At 39.7% G+C, this 25015-nt stretch overlaps 2 protein-coding genes across 2 annotated transcripts; both read right to left on the bottom strand.

Moving 5' to 3' along the window:
- Window positions 1–7148: 7148 nt before the first annotated feature.
- LOC145432444 (uncharacterized) lies at window positions 7149–10661 on the bottom strand. Its single transcript, XM_080309367.1, has 4 exons — window positions 10545–10661; window positions 9059–9155; window positions 8553–8817; window positions 7149–8439 (listed from the first exon to the last, which is right to left on the bottom strand). The coding sequence occupies exons 2-4, from the start codon at window positions 9085–9087 to the stop codon at window positions 8326–8328; spliced, it is 408 nt and encodes a 135-aa protein (XP_080165493.1). The 5' UTR covers window positions 9088–9155; window positions 10545–10661; the 3' UTR covers window positions 7149–8325.
- A 3573-nt stretch (window positions 10662–14234) lies between these two features.
- Window positions 14235–24687, bottom strand: erap1b (endoplasmic reticulum aminopeptidase 1b). Its single transcript, XM_026188195.2, has 19 exons — window positions 24326–24687; window positions 23505–24015; window positions 23032–23170; window positions 22712–22846; window positions 22426–22546; window positions 21937–22091; window positions 21381–21494; window positions 21038–21169; window positions 20684–20815; window positions 20486–20569; window positions 20194–20351; window positions 19325–19404; window positions 19029–19212; window positions 18611–18767; window positions 16993–17177; window positions 16738–16899; window positions 16494–16634; window positions 16114–16195; window positions 14235–15982 (listed from the first exon to the last, which is right to left on the bottom strand). Exons 1-19 carry the CDS (start codon window positions 24360–24362, stop codon window positions 15812–15814), a joined length of 2880 nt encoding a protein of 959 aa, XP_026043980.2. The 5' UTR covers window positions 24363–24687; the 3' UTR covers window positions 14235–15811.
- Window positions 24688–25015: the final 328 nt, after the last annotated feature.

Raw genomic sequence — 25015 nt, 5'->3', positions numbered from 1 at the left:
CCCTTAGACAACCAAATGTTTCTCAAGGGAGAGAGTTCATGAAGATATTGTGGATCAGCTGCCTCCAGCTCACCCTATCCCTGGCATCCACTTCTGTCACACCAGTCTTCTACATCTCCTCCATCACTGCATCCATGAACCTCCTCTGTGGTCTCTTCCACCTGCTCCAAATTCAGCATCCCTTGTCCAATATATCCTCTCTCATGTCCAAATAACGTCAGCTTTGTCTTTATAACTTTGTTTCCAAACCTCTCGACCTGAGCTGTTGTTCTGATCTACCTGCATGGTATTTGCATGGTTGATCACAGGTATTTGAACGTCCAGCTTCACTTTCTCTAATACTTGCATCATCACCTTTCCACCTGCCTTCATCTCATTTGCACGCATGCATTCTGTCTTGCTTCGTTCCTTTTTTCTATTTAGCACACCTCCACCTTTCCAGGCTCTAACAGATTAACAAAGACATGGTGACATTTTGAAGACTCTGCATTTCATGACCATATTTGGATGACAGGCTTACTGTTACGACCCTCCCACACTCATTAAAACCATGGTCTGCTGTTGATTGGCTGGCATGATAGGATCAGCTAATTTGTGTCACCTGTGTCTTACAGACTATACAAGCTGGCCCAGATAACCTGCTTAGTCTCTCTCTTTCACTCCACCTTACATCAGCTTTGTGTCTTGGTTAGGTTATCTTTAACAAGTTATTTTATATTTAAGTGAATTTCTTGTGTGAACTCCCTCCTTGCCACCGACTTTAATCCACTATGTAATACAATTTAAATTTTATTATTTAACCTTTATTTAATTTATTTAAATTATTATTTAAATTAACTGTGTATGTTATAAAGTAACATACACATAAAATACTCATTAAAGCCATAGGACAGACTTTTTGGACATGCTGTTCTTTGTCTATAGTTTTATTAAAGTAGTCTGCAGTTTTTCGGTACTTCTCCAATGGCTGAAGTCTTCAGCCTTAGAAGATGCCCTTAATTTAAGTGAGCTGATTGGAGTTCCAAAACCTTGCAGTGTCATCCATTGGCATACTATGACTGCAGGAAAATGGGATGGTAACTCTCCGTTAAGGCAGATGGAGCCCCTCAACAAGGGCTGACACACTTTAGCTATCAGCTGGTCAGAAGTGAATCACCATCTTTAAATAGATTCACAGTGTTTACCTGGGATAAACTGGGTTATCATGTCAGCACATGCTTGAATGTTGTGCATCAACAACACCCCTCCGAAGCTTGGCTCCATGGTTACCAGTCCTGTACTATTAATGAAACTAACGCATACTCACATGCAGACACATCAGAGAAAAACAGCCCAATGCTATTTTTAGGTTTGGGAGTTTCACCCACGCCCCAAGAGATATTTTTGGTTACCAGTTAGATACAATAATGCAGAGTTATGTACAGATACTTAATTGAAGCATTCATATAACATACAAATTCATTTCAATTTAAATGGGATCCAACAAGGATTGCCATAATTTGTTCGTAATTATGATTCTTTAATGTTGTATTTGATGTAGAACAGAGAAGATTCATTTTAACAATGAAGATAGTAAATAAGTAGCACGTCAATAACATAACTCATAACGTTTCCTTTTCAATTGTCAGCAACTGCAAGGGAATTTCAGAGTTTTATAGAAGTGAAACTGAAAACTGAAAGTTCATGACAGACATGTTGTATATAAAAAATTCTGTGTTGGGTTGTTATACGTATAAATATTATTTTTGTAACTGTCATGGATTTCACGTCTATTATTTTAGGGTCTTTACCTTACAGTATAAAGCGCCTTGAGACAACTGTTGTTGTAATTTGTTGCTATATAAATAAAATTGAACTAAACTGAACTGAACTGATTGTTAATTTGACTTCAAATGCAGGTTAGGTTTGGTTACATATCAGCGATTGGTACAACAAGTAGCACTCTGGAGTTCTGAAGCAGATCCAGTAATGAGTGTTTGCCTGAATCTGGTATTTTAGTATTGTTGCTGTGAACAAGGGCAGTTTTATCATCTTGTTAATCATGAATTAATCATACATTCACAAGACTACTGGAGGAATTCCATATTAGCTGGTTTTCCCTTTGTGAAGCTTGTTTTATTCTTTTGGATTTTTTTTCTAACTTAGTTGGACAGTGAAGTCATTTTTGTCATCTATTTGTTCAGTGATGTAGCATAGCAATACAAACTCAGAGTTTGTTGGTAAATTTGCTAAGTCCACCTTACAAACACGGGTTAATCTCACATGAAGAAGAATACAAACACAACCAGAAGTTTGGCAGCTGAATTTAAAAAGATGAAAAAAGAAAGAAGCTTGAAAAGGACAATGATCTCCTGCAACTCAGTATCCTGGATCGGAGGTGGCATGTGTCAGTGCGAATGTCAGTTACTGTGATTAGCAAACGAGTTCACAGATAGTGCAGGGAGTGTTCATTAAGAGTTACAGTCCCCTGATGACAGAGGCCAGACAAAGATAGCAGCACAAGGAAAGACCTGACAGAGCAATGCCAGGGACTCTCCAGTGCATGTTTGAGAAGCAGCAGACAAAGAGAATGAAGCAGGGGGAGAGGGATACTGTACACGACTGTCAGTCATCACAGAATATTTTCTTTCATTTCTTAGCAGTTCTCTTGCTCTAAACTTCTGTTCCGTCGCTGTCACATTCACATATCTATCCCCATGCATTCCTTTTTATATTATCTGCATGCTCCTCTCTGTCTGTGCAGCCTCAAGGGAGTTTCTTTCTCGAAATCCATCCCACATTTCTCTTTCAGAACAAACAGGGTGAAGACGTAACACAAGTGGACTGAAACAGTTTTAGCGGATTTCTTTGCAGTTTGGCTGAAGGACCAACCTCCAGAACTGCCCACATGTCAATTTAATCAAATTCTTTCAGTTCAGTTTTATTTATATAGCACCAAATCACAGTAGAAGTCACCTCAAGGTAGGCATGTAGCATGTAGGGAGGCTAAGAATTACTTAAACCAGCAGCTGAGTTCCTTAAATTGTATTTCAAAATTGTTTACTAAACAAGGGAAGAAAAAATACTGCATTTCTCATTGTCTTTCAAATAAATTAAATGAAAGCTGAAGGGCACATTATATTATCAAACCCCATAGGAAGTCAGCCTTGTGAAGCTTCAGTCTACCGCAGGGGTGAATTCCCGCAAGTTTCATTTATACACTTCTTCCAGTGTTATACTGGGAACAGATAAGTGTGTGACACTCTTACAGAGAAACAGTTAGCTACATGATGTACTAGACCTGATTCTAACCAGGGGTGGCATAATCAAAGCCATTTCTTTACACACATACAGGTGTTACATTCTGTAATATGCACTATATATGGCTAAAACTATGTCAAATTCAGCAGGTAGAAGGTGGTACAAGATATAAAACTAGGGTGGCACTAGGGGTGGCAAGAGAATATTTTAAGGTGGCAAATGCCACCCTATGCCACTGCAGTAGATCCGCCCATGATTCTAGGTGTGCTTTGGAGAACAGTTAGCAGAAGAGCCACAGCAAGGCCTGAGAAAAGGACAGATTAGAGCTTACTTCAGTTTACTGAAAAGAGTGTTGTAACTTTAATTTCAGAGAGTGTTGCATAACTTTAATAATTTTTCTATCAGAGGAGCATAGAGAGTGCTTGGATTCAAGTTTCTTTGTTTTGTTTACCCCCTTAGGCAGAGTTAGTATTCAGCAGACAAGTCATTTATCCTTTTAATATATATTTCACAAATAAGACAGAGAGATAATCGTGTAAATATATTGCAACACGGAAAAAAATCCCAAACAACTTTGCTCTTATGTATTTAAACAATGATTGGATCTGCACATTATTGCTTTTTGAAAAAAGAAAATAGTAAAACATGGTATTGTAAGTATAAAGTAATAAAGGCAATAACAGAGACAGAGAAAAAGAGAAAAGGTGGGATTACGTACACGGTGTAACAGCAGGAAGAGAAGCAGAACTTTTTCCATTTGTGGAGGTTATTGTTCTGACTCCTATCAAGGCTGTCAAAAGAAATGTCAAAATCTCCTCCTTTAGTTTATTTCTCCTTGTGCAATCATGTTTATCACTCCTTTAAAGAGATGTGTCAGTAAGTGAACGTACAGGGTTTTATTTTAACAGTCCATATAGTCTAGCATTATCCCAGCAAACACGCCTTAGCAGACCTAACCATGGGTGAACTGTGGGGCTGTGTGAGCAGGGCAAATCCACTCTCACCCATGCAGGACTCAAGTAGATGTGTCCACACAAGGGTCAACAGCAGTTTTGCCTTTTGGGGACCTTGTAAGAGCTTGACAATACACATTCCAGGTGTTAATCTGAGACTGCTTCCTTCAAAGTCTTTAATAGTAAGAGGCTTATTTAATACTTCTAGTATGATACTTATTCACAAAATGTAATGTGGTTGTGCAGGAAGTAAAAATAACCAGATTAGAGTAATATAAACCTTTAACAGATCTGTGACCATGTTTTTAACAAAATTATATAATTATAACAAAACAGATAAATGTACGTTTAGCAAAGTAAAGAAAGACCTGGAAACTACAAGATGACAACAACAAAAAAGCATGAGTGTCTACACGCTTGGAGTGCCCCCTGGTGTTAAGTTTGGTCACTGTTAGATTGGATCGTTTGACGAGACACTCCCTATGTGATATTATACTGTCATAAAAGAAGGACTTTGGCTTCACCTGTGATTAGTCATTTTGCTATCAGGAAGCTGACAGAGAATAGTTCGTGCAGCAGGTTAGTGGGTTGTTGCTGTGAAGTTTTAAAAGCTGACATAAAGACACCATGACTGTGGTTGATATGTAGTTTTATATATAAAATAAGCATAAGTGTAACGTATTAAAGGATTCATTGACAAAAGTGAACAAAACTACAATTGTCAGGCAAAGTTAGATACATAAGTATATGGACAATGGCACATTGTCTATGTACACCACACAAATGGATTTTAGATCAAACAATCAAGATGTGAAGACTTTCAACTGTAATTCAAGGGGCTCATCAAAAATAACTGTTTAGGAATTGCAACCATTTTTACACATAGAACCCCATTTTCAGAGGCATTCCTGTTATTCTGTGAAAAATGAGGCAGATGAAAGAACCTGGAAATGTGTTAAATGTGGTAGTTTTTGACTGCAACTGAGATCCAAAGACATGTCAGTGCAAGTGACAGGAAGCCATCATTAGGCTGAAAATAAATAAACCTGTCAGAGAGCTAACAAAAACTGTAGGAGTGGGATAAAGAATAATTCTTTCTTTGGTTAGAAAAAAAAACATTCACAACATCTAGCAAAATCAAGAAACGTTCTCAAGGAGGTGAGTGAGACTCTCAAGAGATGACTTCATGAATAGAAATGCAGTGGGTTTACAAGCTGTGCCTTTTGCCCCGTCTTCTTCCTCTTACCCCCATCTGGTCATGCAGACGGCTGCCGCTGTCAGGGTTCTTGGGTCGTTGACCCAGTGTTTTCAGTTCGTTCATGTTCAGTTTATTTCTCACTCGTTCACAATTCCTGTCTTGCTGTGCCAGTTCCTTTCCTGTGTGTCGTTAGTTTGATTAAGTTCAGCTGTGTACTCACCGGTCTCTCATCAGTCTGTGTATCTAAGTCCTCAGTTTCCACTCGCTCATTGTCTTGTCATTGATGTCGTCACTGCCGTCGTTCCCATGTGTGTTTTCAGTTCAGCCAGCCATTCAGTCATCCAGCCAGTCAGCGTTCGTTACTGTTCTGTTCATCCACTCACTACACTAAACACCCTTGATCCTGCACCGTGAGTCCTGCGTTTGGGTCATCTCTTCCTCGCGTCCACACGTGACCCCTGACAGCCGCTCCCTGAGCTTGTCGGAGGTTTTCTCCTGTTAAAAGGTTTTCCTTCCCACTGTGCCAAGTGCTTGCTCATAGGAGGTCATCTGATTGTTGGGATTTCTCTTTGTTATTGTAGCATCTTTATCTTATTATATAAAGTGACTTGAGGCGGTTGTTGTTGGGAAAATGAAAAGATTGAATTGAAAAGTTTACAACGACAAAAAAACAAAAAACTAATGGCTACACTCAAGAAAAGTTGTAAAGGACCAGCTCTTTGTTCAAAGCATACCATATCATCTGTCAAACACGATGGAGGCAATGTTATGGTCTGGGCTTGTATGACTGCTCAGATTCAGTTTATTTATTTATTTATTTTCCCGCCTGTCCCGTTTGGTTCTTTTGCCATCAGAATTATTGTCTGAAGGCCAAGAAAGATGTCCAACGGATTTACTATACCAAGTGGACCATCCCAGCCTTGCCGTATTGGTCCATTTGATTGACCTTTGTTTTTATTGTTTATATTTTTTTTATTTTCAGTTGTTACATACGGGACAGACATGAATGGGGGAAAGGAAAGGGAGAAAGAAAGAGAGGGAGGGAAAGAAAAACAGAGGGGAAGAGGAACAGTGATAAAGGCCACACCAAAAGGGGGGGACAAAAATACATATACATCAATCACCTGGATCACCTGTTGAGAAGAAAGAAAAGAGAAAACAAACAAAAAAAAAGAGCGCAATATAATAAAAAACATCATCGCGAGAATCTATGTGTATATAACAGTAAATACTAAATACTGAATATTATTGTGCAGCACGTAAGATCGACAGCACACAGTGTGCTTTGAGGTAGCAGCCAAAAGAGGTGTAGTTTGTGTCTGTGAGCACCCGTGTGTACACCTGTGAGCATGAGAATCCAAAAGGTTCCTTCATGTAACGATCTGCTAGAGGGTGTGGGGAGCCATAGCCCCGCCCCCCAGGGCATGAAGCAGGTATGGAGGAGATCCAGGCTCTAGACATCCAGAGACCCCATCTGGATGTCTAGAGCCTGATCATCTGTCAAACATGATGGAGGCAATGTTATGGTGTGGGCTTGTATGACTGCTCAGATTCAGCCAAATGTTGCCAAACTAATTGGATAACCCTTAATGGCACTTCAGAGGATAATGACTAAAAACCTGCTGCAAAAGCACCTCAAGAGTTTCTTAAGCCAAAGAAACTGGAAATTCTTCAATGTTTTAAGTTGCACCGAAGTGAATCTTTGTAAAACATTTCAACTTTTATTCCAACTTTGTTAAAATTTATGACAAGCTTGATTTAGTGTTTTTCTTTATTTAAACGTATCCACAATATGTACATGTGATACAATCATTATTATGAACATACATTTACATGAAAAATTTCCTAAACATTGAAATCTTTTTCTAACCTCTGTTTCCAGGTTCATATTACAGACTTTGTTGGAGCGTTCAGTCTGTACAGAGAACTTTAAGTAGACCAGCTACTATAAATATCATTCACTTTTTTTTTCCTGAGAACAATTTGAACAATTAATTTGCGAATTTTGTCTATTTACACATTTCATTTCAAGTAAAGTGACTGTTTCATTAAAGTCTTAAAGCAAGTTCTCAGAAATCACAACAGTAATTGAATGGTACGTGAACAGCTGTAATAAATAGCACTAACTGATTGTTCGGCCATAACCAACGGCTGAACAATGAGTTACACCTATGCAGTCCCTGTCATGAGTGAAAAAGGCCTCTTCTAGCACAATATGAATACAACATCACTGCAACCGTGCTATTACAGTCGCATAAGTTAATCAGCATACATATATGAAAATACATGCTTGTCAGGCACACTTCAATATCATGTACTTCACTGTATGTGCTTGTTTAGAACATCACTTAAAAAGCAACCAGAGAATACATGCTTTCCAAAATAGTCACCCAAAGCTAATATTTTGATGAAAGAATGAATAGCGAATATCTAAACCATTTTAGTAAATATACAGATTGTGAACAAGCAAAATGCAACCATTTCAGTTTCTCACAGTGTTATTGTAAATGCCATGAGTGCCATCCCTTTACTGTCTGTTGAAATGAAGTCTGTAAAAGTGGTGAAAAAAAATGCATCTCGTCCTCAAGATGTTGAGTGCAAACCAAAACAACGTGTATTTCAGTTTAGCTCTGCGCTAAACGTAATAAATACCTGATACCTGATACACTTCTTTGATATCCTGCTAATAAACACAGAGAGAACAAGCTGATACAGAAACACGTTTACAGTGTTGTAACTTTAAACCTTTTCCATTTCCGCAACTTTGATTCTCTTCGTGCCAGCATCAACTCCCTTAAAACAATAAAGAAAACAAGTCTAACAATAAAACCAACCCTTAAAAGATTAGAACTTCTCGTTACTTATGTCCACAAGGCAGTGCAATATCGTGAGTGTCCGTAACCTCGACACAATAATGATTTTTCCTTATGGTTGTTACTGTGCCTGTGGTTGAACCATGTCTGGGCGAGGCGGTGGGGGTGTTATGGGATACATAGAAATGCTTTGTTCATTGTAAGCAGGTGGGAGCTCATCAGGCTTAAATTCCAGCTGAAGATAGAGAAAAAAAGAGCTATAATTTAGCAATAGCCTAAATGTACTGATATATGGGTGCATTATTTTGTTAGCGCAAGAGAAAGAGATGCAGAGAAAATCATAATCACCTCATTATAGGCAGGTGGGGGTCCTGAGTAGACTGTTGTGCTGTATCGTGGTGGTCTCATGGCATCACCACCTTGATCTTCGCTGTCCTGCTGTGGTATGCTCCTGGGGAAGGGAATGAAATATATGGACTGCGGGAGCCTGCCCTGGTCACTATGTCTTATAGACCTCCGTGATATAGGGTCATCCCTTTGGCGATGGCATAGTCTGCATATAGTGGTGCAGAACATCATGGCGAGACCAAAACCCAGGATGCCCAGGAAGATCCTTGGAGAAAGACGAAGATGTGGAGAAAGCAGAGAACAGGTTATCTAACAACTCTGGCACAGTTTGAAAACTCTCAGCCTTCCCTGGTGGTGGAAGATGTTACCAGTTTATTAGTTTGCTGTTTTAATAGAATAAAAGAAACTGAAAAAAAGGATTCTTTTTCAGCCAATAATACATAGTACACACAGCACAGGAAAGTAATTATCATAGAAAAGTATCAATGAAAAGAAATGGGTCTTACTGTAGAAAGACACTGTAGTCCGAAAACATCCTTAAATCTGGTGGATGAATTCTTAATGGGCCAAAATGACAGTGGAGTAACAAACCACTGAATGAACCTGAAAGGCAAACATGTAAAACAAAAAGAAAATAAATAGATTTTTTATTTTTTTTTGTCATCAGTGATCTAAAAACAGTGCAGTTAAAATGTAAAGATCTTGCTTTCACGAGCTTATGTCGTCACCCTTTCAATGAAAATGTTCCATTTTTAGATCTTTTCGTATCAGTTGGAAAATGTGTACACTTTGAACTTTAAACCCAATGTTTTGTCATAGAAAAAATGAAATCTCCAAGGAGCTTTTATTGCCTGTCTTGATTGTACTAGGATAGATAAGATAGGATAGGTAGGTTCTGGAAGAAGATTTCTTACAAAGCAGCACTTTGTACTACAGTAGCCTCATATAATTTGCAGTCATTTAGTTTAACTATTGCTGTCAGTGATATTTCGCAAAGACGGGATGACTGCACTTGTTCCATGATGCCCATAAAGCAATCAGGTGACGACTTGAAATATTAAATTGATTACAAATAGGTATCAATTTCATAGCCTAATAGCAAATCAAATCTTAGCTTATTTTAGGCTGTTGACATATTAGTGAGCGTGGATTTCAAAACTGTGAATCAGAGAGGTGAGATGGATGAGTGATTCCACAAGTTACCAAATTCTGACTTGTGGAGTCATGTTAAATGAAGTAAATAAACCATGACTTACTCAGAAAACATGGTTTTTATACAACACGATTATAAGAATGAAGTGTCTGACAAATAAACCTTGAATTCAATTTGTGACAGTTCCTTTTTCGTGAGTAAATCATAATATTAGACCTGTTTATCAAATAATTAAGCATTCACTATCAGATGGAATGGAAAGACAAATATATTATCAAAGGCTTAAAAACACAAGATACTAATACAGCTGCTGCACCAAGCCACAAATCAAATCAAGGTGTCCACAATAAGAAAGGTCTGTTTAACTGATTCGCAGCCTTGAATTGAGAAAAGTAGGTCACTGTGTTAAACATGCCTTTTAAGGCTGGCTCAGTTGCCAAAGTTAGGGTTTTCCCAAAATTATATTTTTATTTTCTTAAATGTAAAATGCTGGGAGGGCAACAGATTACAAGATTTTCAACATAATGAAACTGTGATAGTAAAGCCACAAAAACTCTGCCCGTACTAAGGTGATTTAGCATTAAAAGTTTTTTTTTTTAAATAAATTATTAAACAAAAGCGAACAAGAGAACCTAAAACAATCACATGAGAAGTAGGCGAGGTGAGCACATGATCGGTAAGCACAGCGGGAAAGTGGCCTAGTCTGCGCTTCTAAAACAAACAGCTTCTAGTATTTTCAGATTTTTGTTATTAGATTCAGTTTTATCAGCTTCCTGTAACTGAGCAGAATAGTCAAAACAAGGAATCAGAAGAAAAAAAATCCAGCTCTGTGCTCTTACCTTCGATCCAGCCACAAGTTCTCTCACGTATGAGACTGGGAGGGAAAACTCACTGGAGCAGAGTGCAGTTTTATTATGAGTGTCCTGATAAGAGGCGGTGTGTACAGTGTGTTCAAGCATGGGGGCGAGTGCAAAGAAGGCACGTTTAATAGCACCTGAAATACACTGAGAATTGTAGTATTCTTAATTGTTACCAGGGTTTTTCCACCTCTGCACATCTTACACACACACACACACACACACACACACACACACACACACACACACAACAAAAACTAATATCTGTTAATAAAAGCCAGGGGTCGGCAACCCTGGGCACGCGTGCCACAGTCGTCACGCGAAGGGTTAAGTGATGGCACGACCATAGCTGGACTGGCCATCGGGCATACCTGGCATTTGGTCGGTGGCCGATGATTTTTTTTTTTCTTTTTGTAATGGTATATAATGAAAGTGGTGGATTGGCCAGATGCTGGTCGGTGTGTAAAAAACGAACTCAGTTGTTTGGTGGTGGCTATGGCGAAGCTTCCACAGATTCGTTAACATTAATAAGTGGTGGATGCCAGCAGGCGGATGAGAGAAAGGGGAGGCAAGAGGAGAGACCCGAGGCAGCCGCCGGTCCGAGTGTCAGGTGAACTGAACTTCAGGTAAGAAGTTATGACCTGCAGTCTACCTGGGTCAGATATAAACCAACTTTAGGTGCAGTTTATTTTCGTTGTGCTGACTTTTTACAGTCAGTTACAATAACTGTACTGTGTGCTAGCTAGCATGACAGAGAGTCTATACAGCTGGGTGGGTGCTATGAAGTTACTGATAGTGAACTTTATTTTATTCATAAGGTTACTTAGTAGAGTTGCCAACCGTCCTGTAAAAAGACGGAATCGTCCCGGACTTCAGCTACAATGAAAAAGACATAAAGCTGGAGCTGCACAGCTGCCTCTTCTCTCATTCTCTCCCCTCTCTCTCCTGTTGCTACTTCAATCATGAAACTGATCAATGATCAGCTGATTGGCTTTTCTCTCTTGTTTGTTTATCGCCCACTTTGGCCAGAAAGAGGAAACCGCCGGATGTCGTGCTAAACAACAGCAGCACGTTTAAGCTTGATCAGCTGTTGTTAAAATTTATTTAATATTTCTTTCTAGTAGCTGATGTTTGCTGGAGCCACAGCTGTAAAACCTGCTGGTCATGATGTCGGTTTGGTTATCTGGTGAGAGGGAAACATGCAGATGAAACCAGGAGATGTCCTTACTGAATCATCAGAGCTGAACAGGTTTTAGGTGACATGAATGAGTTGAAGGGCTGGGTTGAATATTAACAAACATGCCATATTGGCCCAGTTTATTTCTCTTATCATTGTTGTGAGGAGACCATAAATAGGATTTGTATTTTCTGTTGTACAGTTCATTTGCTGTTGTGGAGTTCTTGTTATGGATAAAAAGTGTCTGTTTTTTGTTTCAAAACAGCTGATAACTATTCGCTGATAGCTGCCAACATCTGCGAACAAATATAATTCTATAAAGTGGTTCTATATATTGTGTAACTGTTCATATAGAGCAGGGGTAGGCAACCTTTCTGATGACGAGTGCCATTTAAAATTTCCTCAGAGGTCAGTGTGCCATATGATTGCATTAGCAATAAATCTAATAACGCTCTATATGAACAGTTACACAATATATAGAACCACTGATAAGAGAAATAAACTGGGCTAATATGGCATGTTTGTTAATATTCAACCCAACCCTTCAACTCATTCATGTCACCTAAAAGGTAAACCTGTTTCTCCATCACCTGTTCAGCTCTGATGATTCAGTAAGGACATCTCCTGGTTTCATCTGCATGTTTCCCTCTCACCACATATCCAGACCGACATCATGACCAGCAGGTTTTACAGCTGTGGCTCCAGCAAACATCAGCTACTAGAAAGAAATATTAAATAAACTCTAACAACAGCTGATCAAGCTTAAACATTCTGCTGTAGTTTAGCGCGACATCCGGCGGTTTCCTCTTTCTGGCACAAAGTGGGCGATAAACAAACAAGAGAGAAAAGCCGATCAGCTGATCATTGATCAGTTTCATGATTGAAGTAGAAACAGGAGAGAGAGAGGGGAGAGAATGAGAGAAGAAGAGGCAGCTGTGCAGCTCCAGCTTTATGTCTTTTTCATTGTAGCTGAAGTCCGGGACGATTCCGTCTTTTTACGGGATGGTTGGCAACTCTATTATAATATTATTTGTTTAACTGTCATGTTTGTTGTTGTTGTTATTTAATTAAACAAATTCCACTGTTTTTTTTTTCAGTGGCGGGGGGGGGGGGGGGGGGGGGCACCATAAAGCATTTGTGCTTAGGGCACCCAAATGGCTAGCAACGGCCCTGCTTGTGAATAAAATAAAGTTCACTATCAGTAACATCATAGCACCCACCCAGCTGTATAGACTCTCCGTCATGCTAGCAGTACAGTTATTGTAACTGCACAACGAAAATAAACTGCACCTAAAGTTGGTTTATATCTGACCCAGGTAGACTGCAGGTCATAACTTCTTACCTGAAGTTCAGTTCACCTGACACTCGGACCGGCGGCTGCCTCGGGTCTCTCCTCTTGCCTCCCCTTTCTCTCATCCACCTGCTGGCATCCACCACTTATTAATGTTAATGAATCTGTGGAAGCTTCGCCATAGCCACCACCAAACAACTGAGTTCGTTTTTTACACACCGACCAGCATCTGGCCAATCCACCACTTTCATTATATACCGTTACAAAAAAAAAAAAAATCATCGGCCACCGACCAAATGCCAGGTATGCCCGATGGCCAGTCCAGCTATGGTCGTGCCATCACTTAACCCTTCGCGTGCCAACTGTGGCACGCGTGCCCAGGGTTGCCGACTCCTAATATAGAGCGTTATTAGATTTATTGCTAATGCAATCATATGGCACACTGACTTCTGAGGAAATTTTAAATGGCACTCGTCATCAGAAAGGTTGCCTACCCGTTATAAGCAGACTTCTATGAATTTCTGTTTTGTCAGTTGATCAGTGTCTTTTATTAGTATGTTCTAAAGGTCCCTCCAAAGAATTTATGGCAGCATTAGAAGTTTAAAAGAGAAAGAGACACGTTTATCTACAAGTTCTTAGCTGAAATTTACTGCCTAAGAAAAAATGAAAGTAAGGAAAGTAGTGGAATAAAACATTTTTATAATAGTATCGTGTTTCCTGTCACCTCTGGGCAAGAGAAGTTAAATCTGATGATTCATTAGTCGTCATTTTAAGGTATATTAAAATATGTAACAATTTGTAATTAATCTGGACACACTTAGCTTAATAACATCAGATTTTTCCTTCACTATGCATTCAGGTGTTGTGTCATGACGAGTCTTGTTAAAAGGTTTATTCCAATTATTTTACACTTCTATAAAGACTCACTGTTGTGTGAGTCTTTCAGAACAGCAATATTAGCTGTTATTATAGGCAGGATTAATACACCGCTGATCCTAATTTATAAAATCTTTTTGTTGTGTGTCTGAGAAGAAAGCCCAAAATTCAACAGGAAACACTCCCAAACTGGAAGAACACCTGCTGATCAGAGGGATGAGGAGATACAAAGGTTATATCCATAAAACTCACAGGGACCGAACATATAACCCTTATCAAACTACTAATATAATTAGAACACTATGCTGTTAGAAAAAATGCATTATAGTTCAAAAGAAAAACTTTATTTGTCCAACGTTTAATCAAACCAACACACATCTTTACATTTTCAACAACGGTTTTAGTAACAGGAGCATAAAAATGGAAATATGCTACTCTGTTCAATAAACCAAAAAGAAAACAAAACACACACACACACATAAAACATTTTTTCTTACAGTGCTTTTTGTCTTGCCGAGCTTACTCATTTAAATAAACTGTACCAAAACACACACCAGCGCCGCTGGAATCCATGTTTAGCTCCTCAGTATTAAAATTTACCCAAACTGTGGAAAAATATAAACGTACAGAAGTGTAATCTAATCTTTTAACGACAACCAATAAACTGTAAAAATATATTAAGCGCAGCGCACTACATTGTCTGTTTCATTGGTTTTGCAGCATTCACTCGCAGACATGCCCACATTTTTATTTTTTTTTTCATCAAAAAAACTTAAGTCAGACATTCAGTGCATTTCTTTTGCACTATTTATATCACATCGTATAATCTTTATGCTGCTTCGCACTGAAGCAGAATTCAACATTTACTGTTAAAAAGCAACAACTGTGACTTCATCCAGCCAAAACAGAATTTAAACTTCACAGTTAAACATACACACTTGCACAAAGACATACTCAGCACACACAAACATCTCTGTGGAAAAAAACAAGCTCTTTTCTTCAGAAAAAAGGAGACTATTACAAACAACAAATAGGTTCATTTAATAATTATGTTATATGCTAAGGCTGCTTTTCCCCTTACTGAGGACTGTTATGTTAGTGTGCTCACATGTTGTTTTGCACCATGCCTGTGCACGGTTTGACCGGTTTGATCATTGTGTAACATTCCCTGGCACACTTACACTGTTGAATGAATGGTTACACATACTGTCTGTGCTCACTTTAAGAGTTAGGCCACAGATCTCACATGTGATTTAGTTGGACTCCTGTATGATTGGTTTCCATGCAAAAAAAAGTCTCCCATTAGCCCATATAAACTGTAAAATCAACTTCATTGTGAAACTTTTTGGAAAGCAGGTGTGCTGGAAACTGAGAGGAAAACACAAACACACATCAGCAGATTGAGGGAGAAGGAGGGAGGGAGAGAGAGAGAGAGGGAGAGATGCTGAAGCAAACTGAAGCAAACCTGGTCACAGAGGGTTAAATGCAGCTGGACTGGAGAGCGAGCTGACTTTTAGGACGTTCTTAGAATGGTTCATTAGTTTTGTTTGGATCTGAAATGCACCTGTTTAACATTTTTTTAGGCTGTAGTTTAAACAAGTGTAATTAAAAAACTCACTAGTGTGGTCAGTCAGTTTCAGGGTATTAAATAATACTTATAATGACCCACAATCTTTCCCAAAGCAAGCTCATTTTTTTGTAAACTTGTGGGACTGGGTAGAGATTTAAAGTGATTTTGACACAAAAAAAATCCAATTTAAGTCAGGACTTACTGCTATTATAGACAAACTTGAGCTGAAAAACAACCGTCATTGTGATCAACTTCATCTATTTTGTGGTTTGAGTTTACACAGATTTGTTTCTGTTTGTAATTATTCACTATTCATTATTTTAACCTTCCTGAAGCTATAAATCCTCATGAGACACTCGTCGGTTGCGCTTGTCCAGCCAAGCCTGCAGAAGAGGAAGATTTTTGTCCATCCAGCGGATGTTATCCTCAATGGTCTCGTAGGCCTGCTGGATGCACCTCATCTCTGAGCCCGTCTCCTCTGTCAGGGAGCCGAAGAAGCTTCGTACCTGAGTCGGTGTAAAGGAGGAAGACTTTGATCGACATTCTAGATGCAGCGTCCTTAATATTTAGATCCAGGCAATATTCTTGTTATCCGAAATACGGACATGCCTTCTGATCGAAATGCAGCCATACTTACCTCATCTAGCATCTCTCTAGTAGAGTACTGGTTAGTTACCCCAGTTACCAAGTATGATATAGTGCTGGAGCCGAGGTCAAACCTGTGACATCAAAGCAAACAAACACCAAAGTTCAAATTTTTTTAACCAGTGATAGAATTCCCTATTTTGTTAGGGAATAACTTCATATCAATATATAAATAAAAAACAAACAACATTTTCTGTATACAAATAAAGTTTATACTATAGGCTATTCTACCAATTTTAATACTCTTGGCAAAGGCGGTGCTCTCTCCTGGCTAAACAAAAGTATCAATATGTGCAAAACTGACAAGACTGAGGATTTAAGGCTGATGGTGTATTGTGGATGATAAAACATGTGTGTGATGGGCTGACTGACTTCTTGATCATAGTGTGCCAGTTGGCTCTGAGGAAGTCCCAGGCCAGCTGGTAGCCATGGGGGTTCTTGCTGACAGAGACGACTACGTCTGGGAGGTCCTGAGTCTTCATTATCTCACCGATGAGGCTCTGCTCCATCATCCTGCAGACACAAAGGGAACAGTAAAGGGAGAGCAGGGGTAATTATATCCCCTTAGCTTTAGCTAAGAAATACTGATGTGTCCCAGTTCCCATAATCTACACACCACTTGAGCTTGTCCTGCAGTGGGCTAACAGCCATGGCAGTCTTCATGCGGCTCTTGACCGACATTTGCAGCGAATGGCGGTACTTCTCAAAGAGGAAATCCCAGCCCTCTGGTGTTCGAGCTCCAATCACAAACACAGCCATGGTGATATCAACAGGAAGGCTAAAAAAACAAAAACAAGGAAGCTTTCAGTTCAGATGTATATACATAGTAAAATCAGATTTTCTTGTGCTATTGTTGACTATGACTCCAAACCTCATGGTGCCATCAGAGTCCTTCCACTGGTTAAAGAGCTGGGTGGCTTTGGTCACACAGGGAGCATAGTTCCTGACACAGGAAAACAGCAGCAGGTAACTTCTCAACACTCGCTGAGACACGGAGCCGGAGTCATTCCATTCCTGCTGGTCAATCAAATCCTGGAACAAATCTACAATATAGCTCTAAAAAACAAAAAGAGACATTAAATCCTCCTTAGAGAGTATACAGTTACAATCCACATACTGTATGTTTGTTTTCCTGCAAAGAGGAACGTCAGGCACCCCTCGAACGATGTTTGAACCAAAAAAAAAAAAAAAAAATTAACCAGTTTTTCTAAATTGGAGTTTTATTGCATAATCACAATGGACATGGTTGAAAATAACAGGAAAATGCATTTAAGGTACCATAGATTCACTGCTTTTAGTGTATGCAGTAAGACTAGCGAATGACTTCAGGGGTATACTAGCAAAGTGATACCTTTGTATCAGGGTTTTCCTGGTCCTTACCTTACCTTCAATTTTTTAACAGAATATTAATTATTTTAGTCATTTCTGAAATAGAAAATTATCACTACAAATTCATCTTAATAATGTGGAGACATAAATAAAAAGAATTAAGAAGCGAAATAGCTCTTAACAGATATTAAATATGATATTTTGTCACTAATAAATCAAAAGCATGACTTTGTTTTTGCTCACTTTTTCACATTTCTGTATTTATGAGTATAGATTAGACAAGACTAGACAGAAATCAGCTGCTTTCTTTAAGGTTTAGCACAGCACACCATCTGCCTCCATCTCGTGCGTTCCCTAGCATCCTCCTCTGTCACACCAACCCTCTGCATGTCCTGCTTAACTATATCCATGAATCTTCTCTGTGGTCTTCCTCTTTCTTTCTGCAGGGCAGCTTCAGCATCTTCTCTCCAACATATCCACTATACCGTCTCTGCTCGTGTCCAAACCACCTCAGCCTTACCTTTCTATCCTTGTGTCCAAACTGCTTGAGTTAAGAAGTGAAATTTCTAAAACGGTCCATTCTTCATCTCCGCCTCCTGTCTCTTTAATAAGTATCACTGTCTCCCAACATCACTACCATCTTGTAAACCTTCTCTTTTCACATCCATTGTAAAATTCTAACAAACTGAAATTATATATAGTGTGAACCCTGCTTCTTAGACATTTCACATTATAAACTAAATTATATACAAAATGAATCTTTCATTACACTGATTTTGGGACAGTACTTTTGTTTCGTGACTCAGGTACTCAAGATAACTTATCTTGAGTACCTGAGTCCATGACAAATTTCCCAGACTGGACAATAAATTTTATCATAATATTTCATATCATATTGCACTCTGGGGCACTCGGCTTATAAAACATGTGCAAAGTCAAAGCCTTTTTATTCTTTTTCAGTCCAGTGGTTGATATGCGTGGAACACCTGAAGTCAATAATTCAGATGGGTGAATGTATAGTTTTACCTTAAACTACTGTAAAGGCAAAGGTTATTCTTTTTTTCCCTAATTGGGCCTGTGCTTTGTTGAGCTTGGTCGCACTATGTCACTGAGTCACATATGTTGGTATAATGTGCCAAGTAATGTGCCAGCAAACTAACCTTCATCTGGTTCTCCAGCACCTTCATGTCTCTCTTTTCCATCAGTTTGTAAAGCGGCACAAGCTCTCCAAAGCCCTGAGTCACAGCCATGATCTTGGTCTCTCTGGACAGGTAAAGCGACAGCTCCAAAGCCGTGTCGAGCCTCACCTTCTCTATACTGCAAGACAGATGTCAGGTAAACATCCTGCTCCCCTTTTCTCCTTTCTAGCATACTGTGTGCTTGGATCTAAACATAATTTTAGCTGATATATTTCAAAATTCTTGGCTTTAGAACAAAGAGTAGGGAAAAAGCAATGTATGTGGAATGTATAATACTTTGTTTTCCTGCAAAGCTCAATATATCAGACTGCTTCACTTAAACTAGATACCAAAGGATAGACAGCTAATTTTGGTGTTAATATGCAATGTTTAAACAGACCTGACAAGCTGGAAGACATTGTGGATGAGGTTGGCACGGTCATTACCGCTCAGGGCTGTGTGACTGTGTTGCAACAGCTTGATAATAGAGTTCCACCCCTCGCCTGCATAATGAACCATGTAGTAACCACTCATGTCCACGTTGAACTTCACCCAGTCTACCTCTTCTGGCAGGAACAGGAAATCTGAACAAGACAGAAGAGTAAAGAGAAGCTTTCAAGTGATGAAGACTTGTGAAATTTAAATGAATATTGCCGTTTAAAAGAAAACCAAGGCTCAATGTCATCAAGTACTCACCAGTCTTTGTCTTAAGCAGAAAGCGGTGGACGGTGTTGGAGGCACTGGTCTTGTACGTCAGCGGGATCTGCCACAGGAATCTAGACACACAAAATAATGATTAATTAAAAGGTAATGTCTTTGTTTAATCATGATTAAATCGAGATAAGCAACTGTCAAACTGTTTATTATGACAATAAAAATACTGGAGACCGCCAGGGTGATCCCTCTGCCTCATAGCAGACACCCCTATGGTATCAATTTCAAAATCCTACATTGCCAAGTTATTGCACTCACAAGAGTTTCAGAAAACCTGACCTCTGACCTTTCATTTTTAGGTCAAGTTCAAGTCTTGACCGTGAGTTCAAGGTCAGAGGTCACTGACCTTGAAATCAAGGTCACTGAGAATAGAACTCATCCGAGATTTTTAGTAGATGCAACTATGGTATCAATTTTAAAATCCTACACTACTGTATTCTTCAGTTATCACATTCACAATACTTTGGGAAAATTGGATCTCTGACCTTTGACCTTTAAGTTGAGGTCACTGAGATATTAAGTTGTCCAATATTCTTAGTAGATACACTTATGTTATCAATTGAAAGCTCCAACGTCTCCTCATTCTCGATTTATCACATTCACAAACTTAGTTGTCCACACCGCCCCATCAACCTTTTACAGCTGAGGGGTAAAAACATAAGACTATTATTGGCTGGAGAAATGAAAGTGATGATTTTTCACTGTAAGCTTCAAAGACAGCTACACAGTTACAGGAACTGTTCAGTAAACTACAGTTTAAATATTGCACCCTGCTTCCTGCACGCTCCAGGCTGAAGACAGCTTGATGCTGTAAACTTGCATTGTAACAGAAAACGCTCCTGACAGCATACCCTTCACTCGGGGAGGGGTCGTCTGTCTTCAAGTAACGCTCCTGACTGAGCCTAACCTCCCGACCTCTGACCTCCACCGTGACCAGTGGGAAGCCTTCCTGCAGAGTCCAGGTGTCCATGATGGCCCTGACGTCTAGCTCATCACCAGAGTACCACTTCTGTATATACAGACAAACATAATGTTGTATAAATACAACAACGTCACAGGAGTTTATTGTAATTGCTAAAATATGCTCACAATCAGAGAGCTTTGTTGAACAAGTTTGCTACCAAGCATCAAACGACAACTTACCGAGGCTCCGGACTGAGTTTTGCGTTTAGAGCAGAATTCTGTGTGTTTCAGGCGACCTTCATCCAGATCATGTGAGCTGCAGATCTGAAGCACATTTAACAGAGATGAGCCACATTCAGCATTCACAGTTACATAAGAAGAAAAATGACTGATGAAAAATCAGTCCTCTAAAAGAGAGACCGCTCACACATCACTCACATTGGTCAGGCTCTCCCACAGGTGGCTGTTCACAGTGTTTTGGTAGCTGTAGCGCTTCAGGTATCGGACGATGCCAATCTCAAAAGCCTCAGGAGTGAGGAAGTCCCGCAACATATTCAGAATGCATGCACCCTGAAAACAAAATACATACATGCTTCTAAAAAAAGGAACAATATGAAACGTAGATAAGTCCTTCAGTGTTTTGATTCAACTGCACAGTGTGGGTTCAGCTTTGGGAATTTATGTCAAATATTAACAGATTTTACATGATGATGAAATACTGAGACGATTGTTAGTTTCAATATCCTACACAAGTACAGAAACATGAAACAGAATGTAACAGCCGAGGTTAACCTTGTCATATGACACATCGTCGAACATCTCCTGGATCTGTGTGGGATTTTCCACAGGGGTGGAGACTGGGTGGGAAGAGCTGAGGGAGTCTACTTCCATAGCCTCAAAACATTTTGCAAGGAAGAAATCATCCTGGAAGAATGAGAGGATGGAATCATGTTTATGCACATCTTTGTAGCCTTATCCAGCAAAACATAGGAGTTGTTCAGCTAATGTACACTACTAAAACTATGAGACTGTGACTTTAATGTCCTTCTGGTTTTTAGTAAATCATTTTAACTGATCTGTATGTTCCAATAGGACCTGGGATCAGTCAGTTTTAAATAAAGTTTCAAAGTCTCACCACATGAAGTTCTGGGTACGTGATGTCGAGAGAAACAAACTCCATGAACTTGGCGAAACCTTCATTGAGCCACAAGTCATTCCACCACTCCATCGTCACCAGGTTTCCAAACCACTGGACAGGTAGGAAAACATGCAAGAACAGCATTAAACATGCTCTTTCACCTTTAGTGTTGTTATACTGTACTAACGACTGAAAAGTCAAACAAACCTGTATCTACTGCACATGCTACGCTCAATCATACTGACAATAAATTTAAGCAAATTTTCTTTGTAAAGCTCTGACTTGGAAAACTTGGTACAGACTGATGAACTTTGACACGAATGAGTTTATTTTTATTTATTTTTTAGATTTTAAGCCTTTATTGTGACAGAACATTGAAGAGAAAAGACAAAGCTGGGAGAAAGACCAGGTGAAGACATGCAGTAAATGGCCTCGGCACTGATTCAAACCCAGACCTCTGGATTAGCCTTATAGCACATGGGTTGTCTGCACAGCCTAGCCATCCCCTAATGCTTTACTTTTAACTTAAAACAAACAGAATCAGTGCAGCTACCTGGTGCGCAAGTTCATGGGCGATGACCTTGGTGATGCCCAGCTTGTCTGAAGCTGATGACTTTTCAGGGTCAAAGAGGAGGCCGGTCTCTCTGTAGGTGGTCAGTCCCCAGTTCTCCATCGCACCTGACTGGAAGTCAGGAATAGCTGCCAGGTCTGCAGAGGGAACACAGTCACAAATAATGTGGTACAGTCATGTCACCTCACGGTTCGACTAGGTATGGCTTACGTTCTCCTCTGATACATCTACAGAGCAGTCTACACCTAAATTTACATATTTGTCCTGTCAAAGCGTTGAGATATGAGGTATCATGTGATCCTGAATGTGTGCACAAAGCACAGTTTCCACACAGGCGAGTAAAGGATCAGAAGCAGACAGAGACTTATGACTCATCAAGTCTTTTCTTGCTGTTGTAATATGTTACAAAATAACAACTGCTACACCAGTGTCTGTCTCTTAACATGGAAACACAATGTGATTTCCACTGACCCTGTTTGGGAAGTGGGTAAGGAATGTCAAAATAGTCATCATAGAAGTCCAGCAGCTTGACAGCAGCATCCAGTGCAAAGGCTGTCTGGTCGATCTTCTCAGGGACAGCATAGATTGAAATCTGAAGGGAATCACAGTAAAGAACAAAGAACAAGCAAGTTTTCTCAGTTAGTACAACAGTCATTAGATGACACGTCTGATATGCTTCACACCGTGGAGATGTATACAGTCAAACTGCTGACTAAAAAAAGTCTTTTTAATAAGAAGCATCTGGTGTGCATCTCACCTTGACACCATGCTGGGTCGTCTTGCTCACAGACTTGAAGTCCGACACAATGTAGGCAACCAGGTAAGTGCTCATTTTCACAGTGGTGTCAAAGTGATCCTCAAGCAAACCACCTGGCAACTCCACAGTTTTAACCTGAGAAACACAGGTGTGTTTTAATAATTAAGAAAAGAAAGGAGAGGTCCATAATATTGCAGATGTGCATATATAGTCATATGTATATAAGCATGTTGCTATTTTGTTCTTTTTAATAAATCCATATTTCTGGTAATTACTCATTTATGCTTAAAGTAAACTGGGACTGGTCAGTCTACATTTACCATTGGCATGTTGGATATGGCTATGTGGCGTGGCTCTCGAATAATTCGTATGGTGAAGTTGGCTTTGAAGGCGGGTTCGTCAAAACAGGGGAAGGCTCCACGAGCAAAAGTCGCTTCAAACTGCGTGGACGCCAGGACTCTGAAAATGTAATTAAGCACAAAGTGAAAGTGGATTAAAGCTGGTGTGATTAGGAGCTTTCAGCACTAAATAATCTTTTTTTGGTGAACTTTAAGCTTTTACTTGCACTGATTTTATAGCCAATTCCAAAGTTGCACTACATTTACAATAAACTCTTTGTTCTCTGTTGCAAAAAGGAAGATTTTACTTCAGCCAATAAAATGGAGGTGAACAAGGATGCCATTCATTTTTTTCTCTGACGTTCTTCAGTTATTTTAGTTATTTGTCAAAAGAGAAATTTAGTATTATTAGTAAAATAAACACAGAGAACATTCAAAATGCCTCGTGGCCTTACCTGACCTCCCCGCTGCTGGTGCGGTAGCTTCCCTTGTAGAAACCATGGAAACTGTCAGACAGGTTGGCAGCAAATGCCAGATGAACTTCATACTTCCTACCTTTGATGAGCACCGAGTCTGACAGCAAGGCTAGCTGATGGAAGCGAGGATACTCCAACACCTTAAGGCGCTTAATGCCTTCAGGTGCCAAGAGGAACACATCGGATATCTGCATTTGCTTGGCATGGAGAATGACAGTGTTGGTGTCTTCATGCACATCAAGCTCAATACGAACAACGCCAGTGAAGTCCAGGGTGGTCAGATTGGGGTGTATGGCCAGGTCATAGTGGAGTGGAGTGACGGTTGTGGGAAGTCTCATGCGGTCCCAGGGGAAGGGCTGACCATTGGTGGCAATAGGGAGGTCTTTGGCCTTGGCTTGATTTGGTAACTGTGCTCCAGATGAGGGAGAAAAGGGAACGAACAGCACCAGCAGGAGAGGAGCCACTAACATGGTGACAACAGAGGCGGGACCTGAAATACAAACACAGAAAACTAAATGCAATATTTCTCCGCTTACTTGTAGTGTCACACAGCAAACACCGAACATCTCAGGATAGCTGGACTGTCAAACAAACTACTGCTTCTCATGGTACTTTATGACACATGACAAAGGACCGGGAAAAGCATTACTTTCGATTTCACACAAATGGATTCGTTGTATAATCATGCATTACAATGCAGTCAAAATGACTCAGATTTTCAGAAGCCATAAAGCATCTTATCTTATATTCTCATTATTTTATAAATTATGTGAGCTATATGTAAAAAATTGCTAACTTACAGCTTCGTCTCCTGCACGCAGCTTCAGCAGAAATCATTGAAAAATGAAAGTGAAACACAGAAAGGGGGGAATTGCATGCTGGGAGAAAACGAAGGAAAGGTTCACTAAGCTGAGGTGTCAGTTTAGGTCATTTCACTTACAGCTGTGGCTGTAACTCTGAGTCTAAGACCTGATAAAGACGCTTAAAATTCAGGGTATCCTGTCATGTCTGCAGCTCATGCTTATATTCCAGCTGTGAGTTATGAAAACATACCGCCTATTTTTTTCTTTATCAAACACTTCTGGTGCACATTTTTAAACTACTGACTGTGTTACACCACCATCACAATAAAAGGGGACAAAACGCACGAGCAATTTGTATAGGAAATGGACGGAAACAGGAACTTCCGTGTTTACAGCCCCCGCAGTAAATATATTTAACCACTAGAGGGCAACGTTGCTTCGATTAACGGTTATTTCCGTGCGCTTACTGTCTCAACTCTCTTGTATTTTGGTTTTCAGTTGGTCCTCGTCGAACATTTTGCAAGAATCCGAGATTAAATAACGTGTTAAAGTTTATTTATTTTGAGGAACACTGATCCATCCTCAGTGAGGATCAGTTCCAGACAGAAAATAGTAGTGTACGCTATGGTCACCTACAGGTCTACAGTTATGGACCACATGTACCCTTTGGGTGTCAGTGTATGTCAC

This window comes from Astatotilapia calliptera, chromosome 12 (assembly GCF_964374335.1).
Source record: "Astatotilapia calliptera chromosome 12, fAstCal68.1, whole genome shotgun sequence".
Classification (NCBI taxonomy): domain Eukaryota; kingdom Metazoa; phylum Chordata; class Actinopteri; order Cichliformes; family Cichlidae; genus Astatotilapia; species Astatotilapia calliptera.
The sequence above is the reverse complement of the archived record's forward strand: the minus strand, read 5'-3'. Positions and strand labels throughout refer to the sequence as shown.

What these genes read in the sequence shown, in the direction of transcription:
- erap1b (XM_026188195.2), bottom strand. Translation starts at nt 24,362, where the DNA reads ATGATTTCTGCTGAAGCTGCGTGCAGGAGACGAAGCT. An exon ending in CGTACCCAGAACTTCATGTG is followed by an intron (nt 21,170 to 21,380) that starts GTGAGACTTTGA and finishes TCATTCTTCCAG; the next exon opens with GATGATTTCTTCCTTGCAAA. An exon ending in TGTGGGAGAGCCTGACCAAT is followed by an intron (nt 20,570 to 20,683) that starts GTGAGTGATGTG and finishes AATGTGCTTCAG; the next exon opens with ATCTGCAGCTCACATGATCT.
- LOC145432444 (XM_080309367.1), bottom strand. Translation starts at nt 9,087, where the DNA reads ATGTTTTCGGACTACAGTGTCTTTCTACA. An exon ending in GACTACAGTGTCTTTCTACA is followed by an intron (nt 8,818 to 9,058) that starts GTAAGACCCATT and finishes TCTTTCTCCAAG; the next exon opens with GATCTTCCTGGGCATCCTGG. An exon ending in CCCCACCTGCCTATAATGAG is followed by an intron (nt 8,440 to 8,552) that starts GTGATTATGATT and finishes CTCTATCTTCAG; the next exon opens with CTGGAATTTAAGCCTGATGA.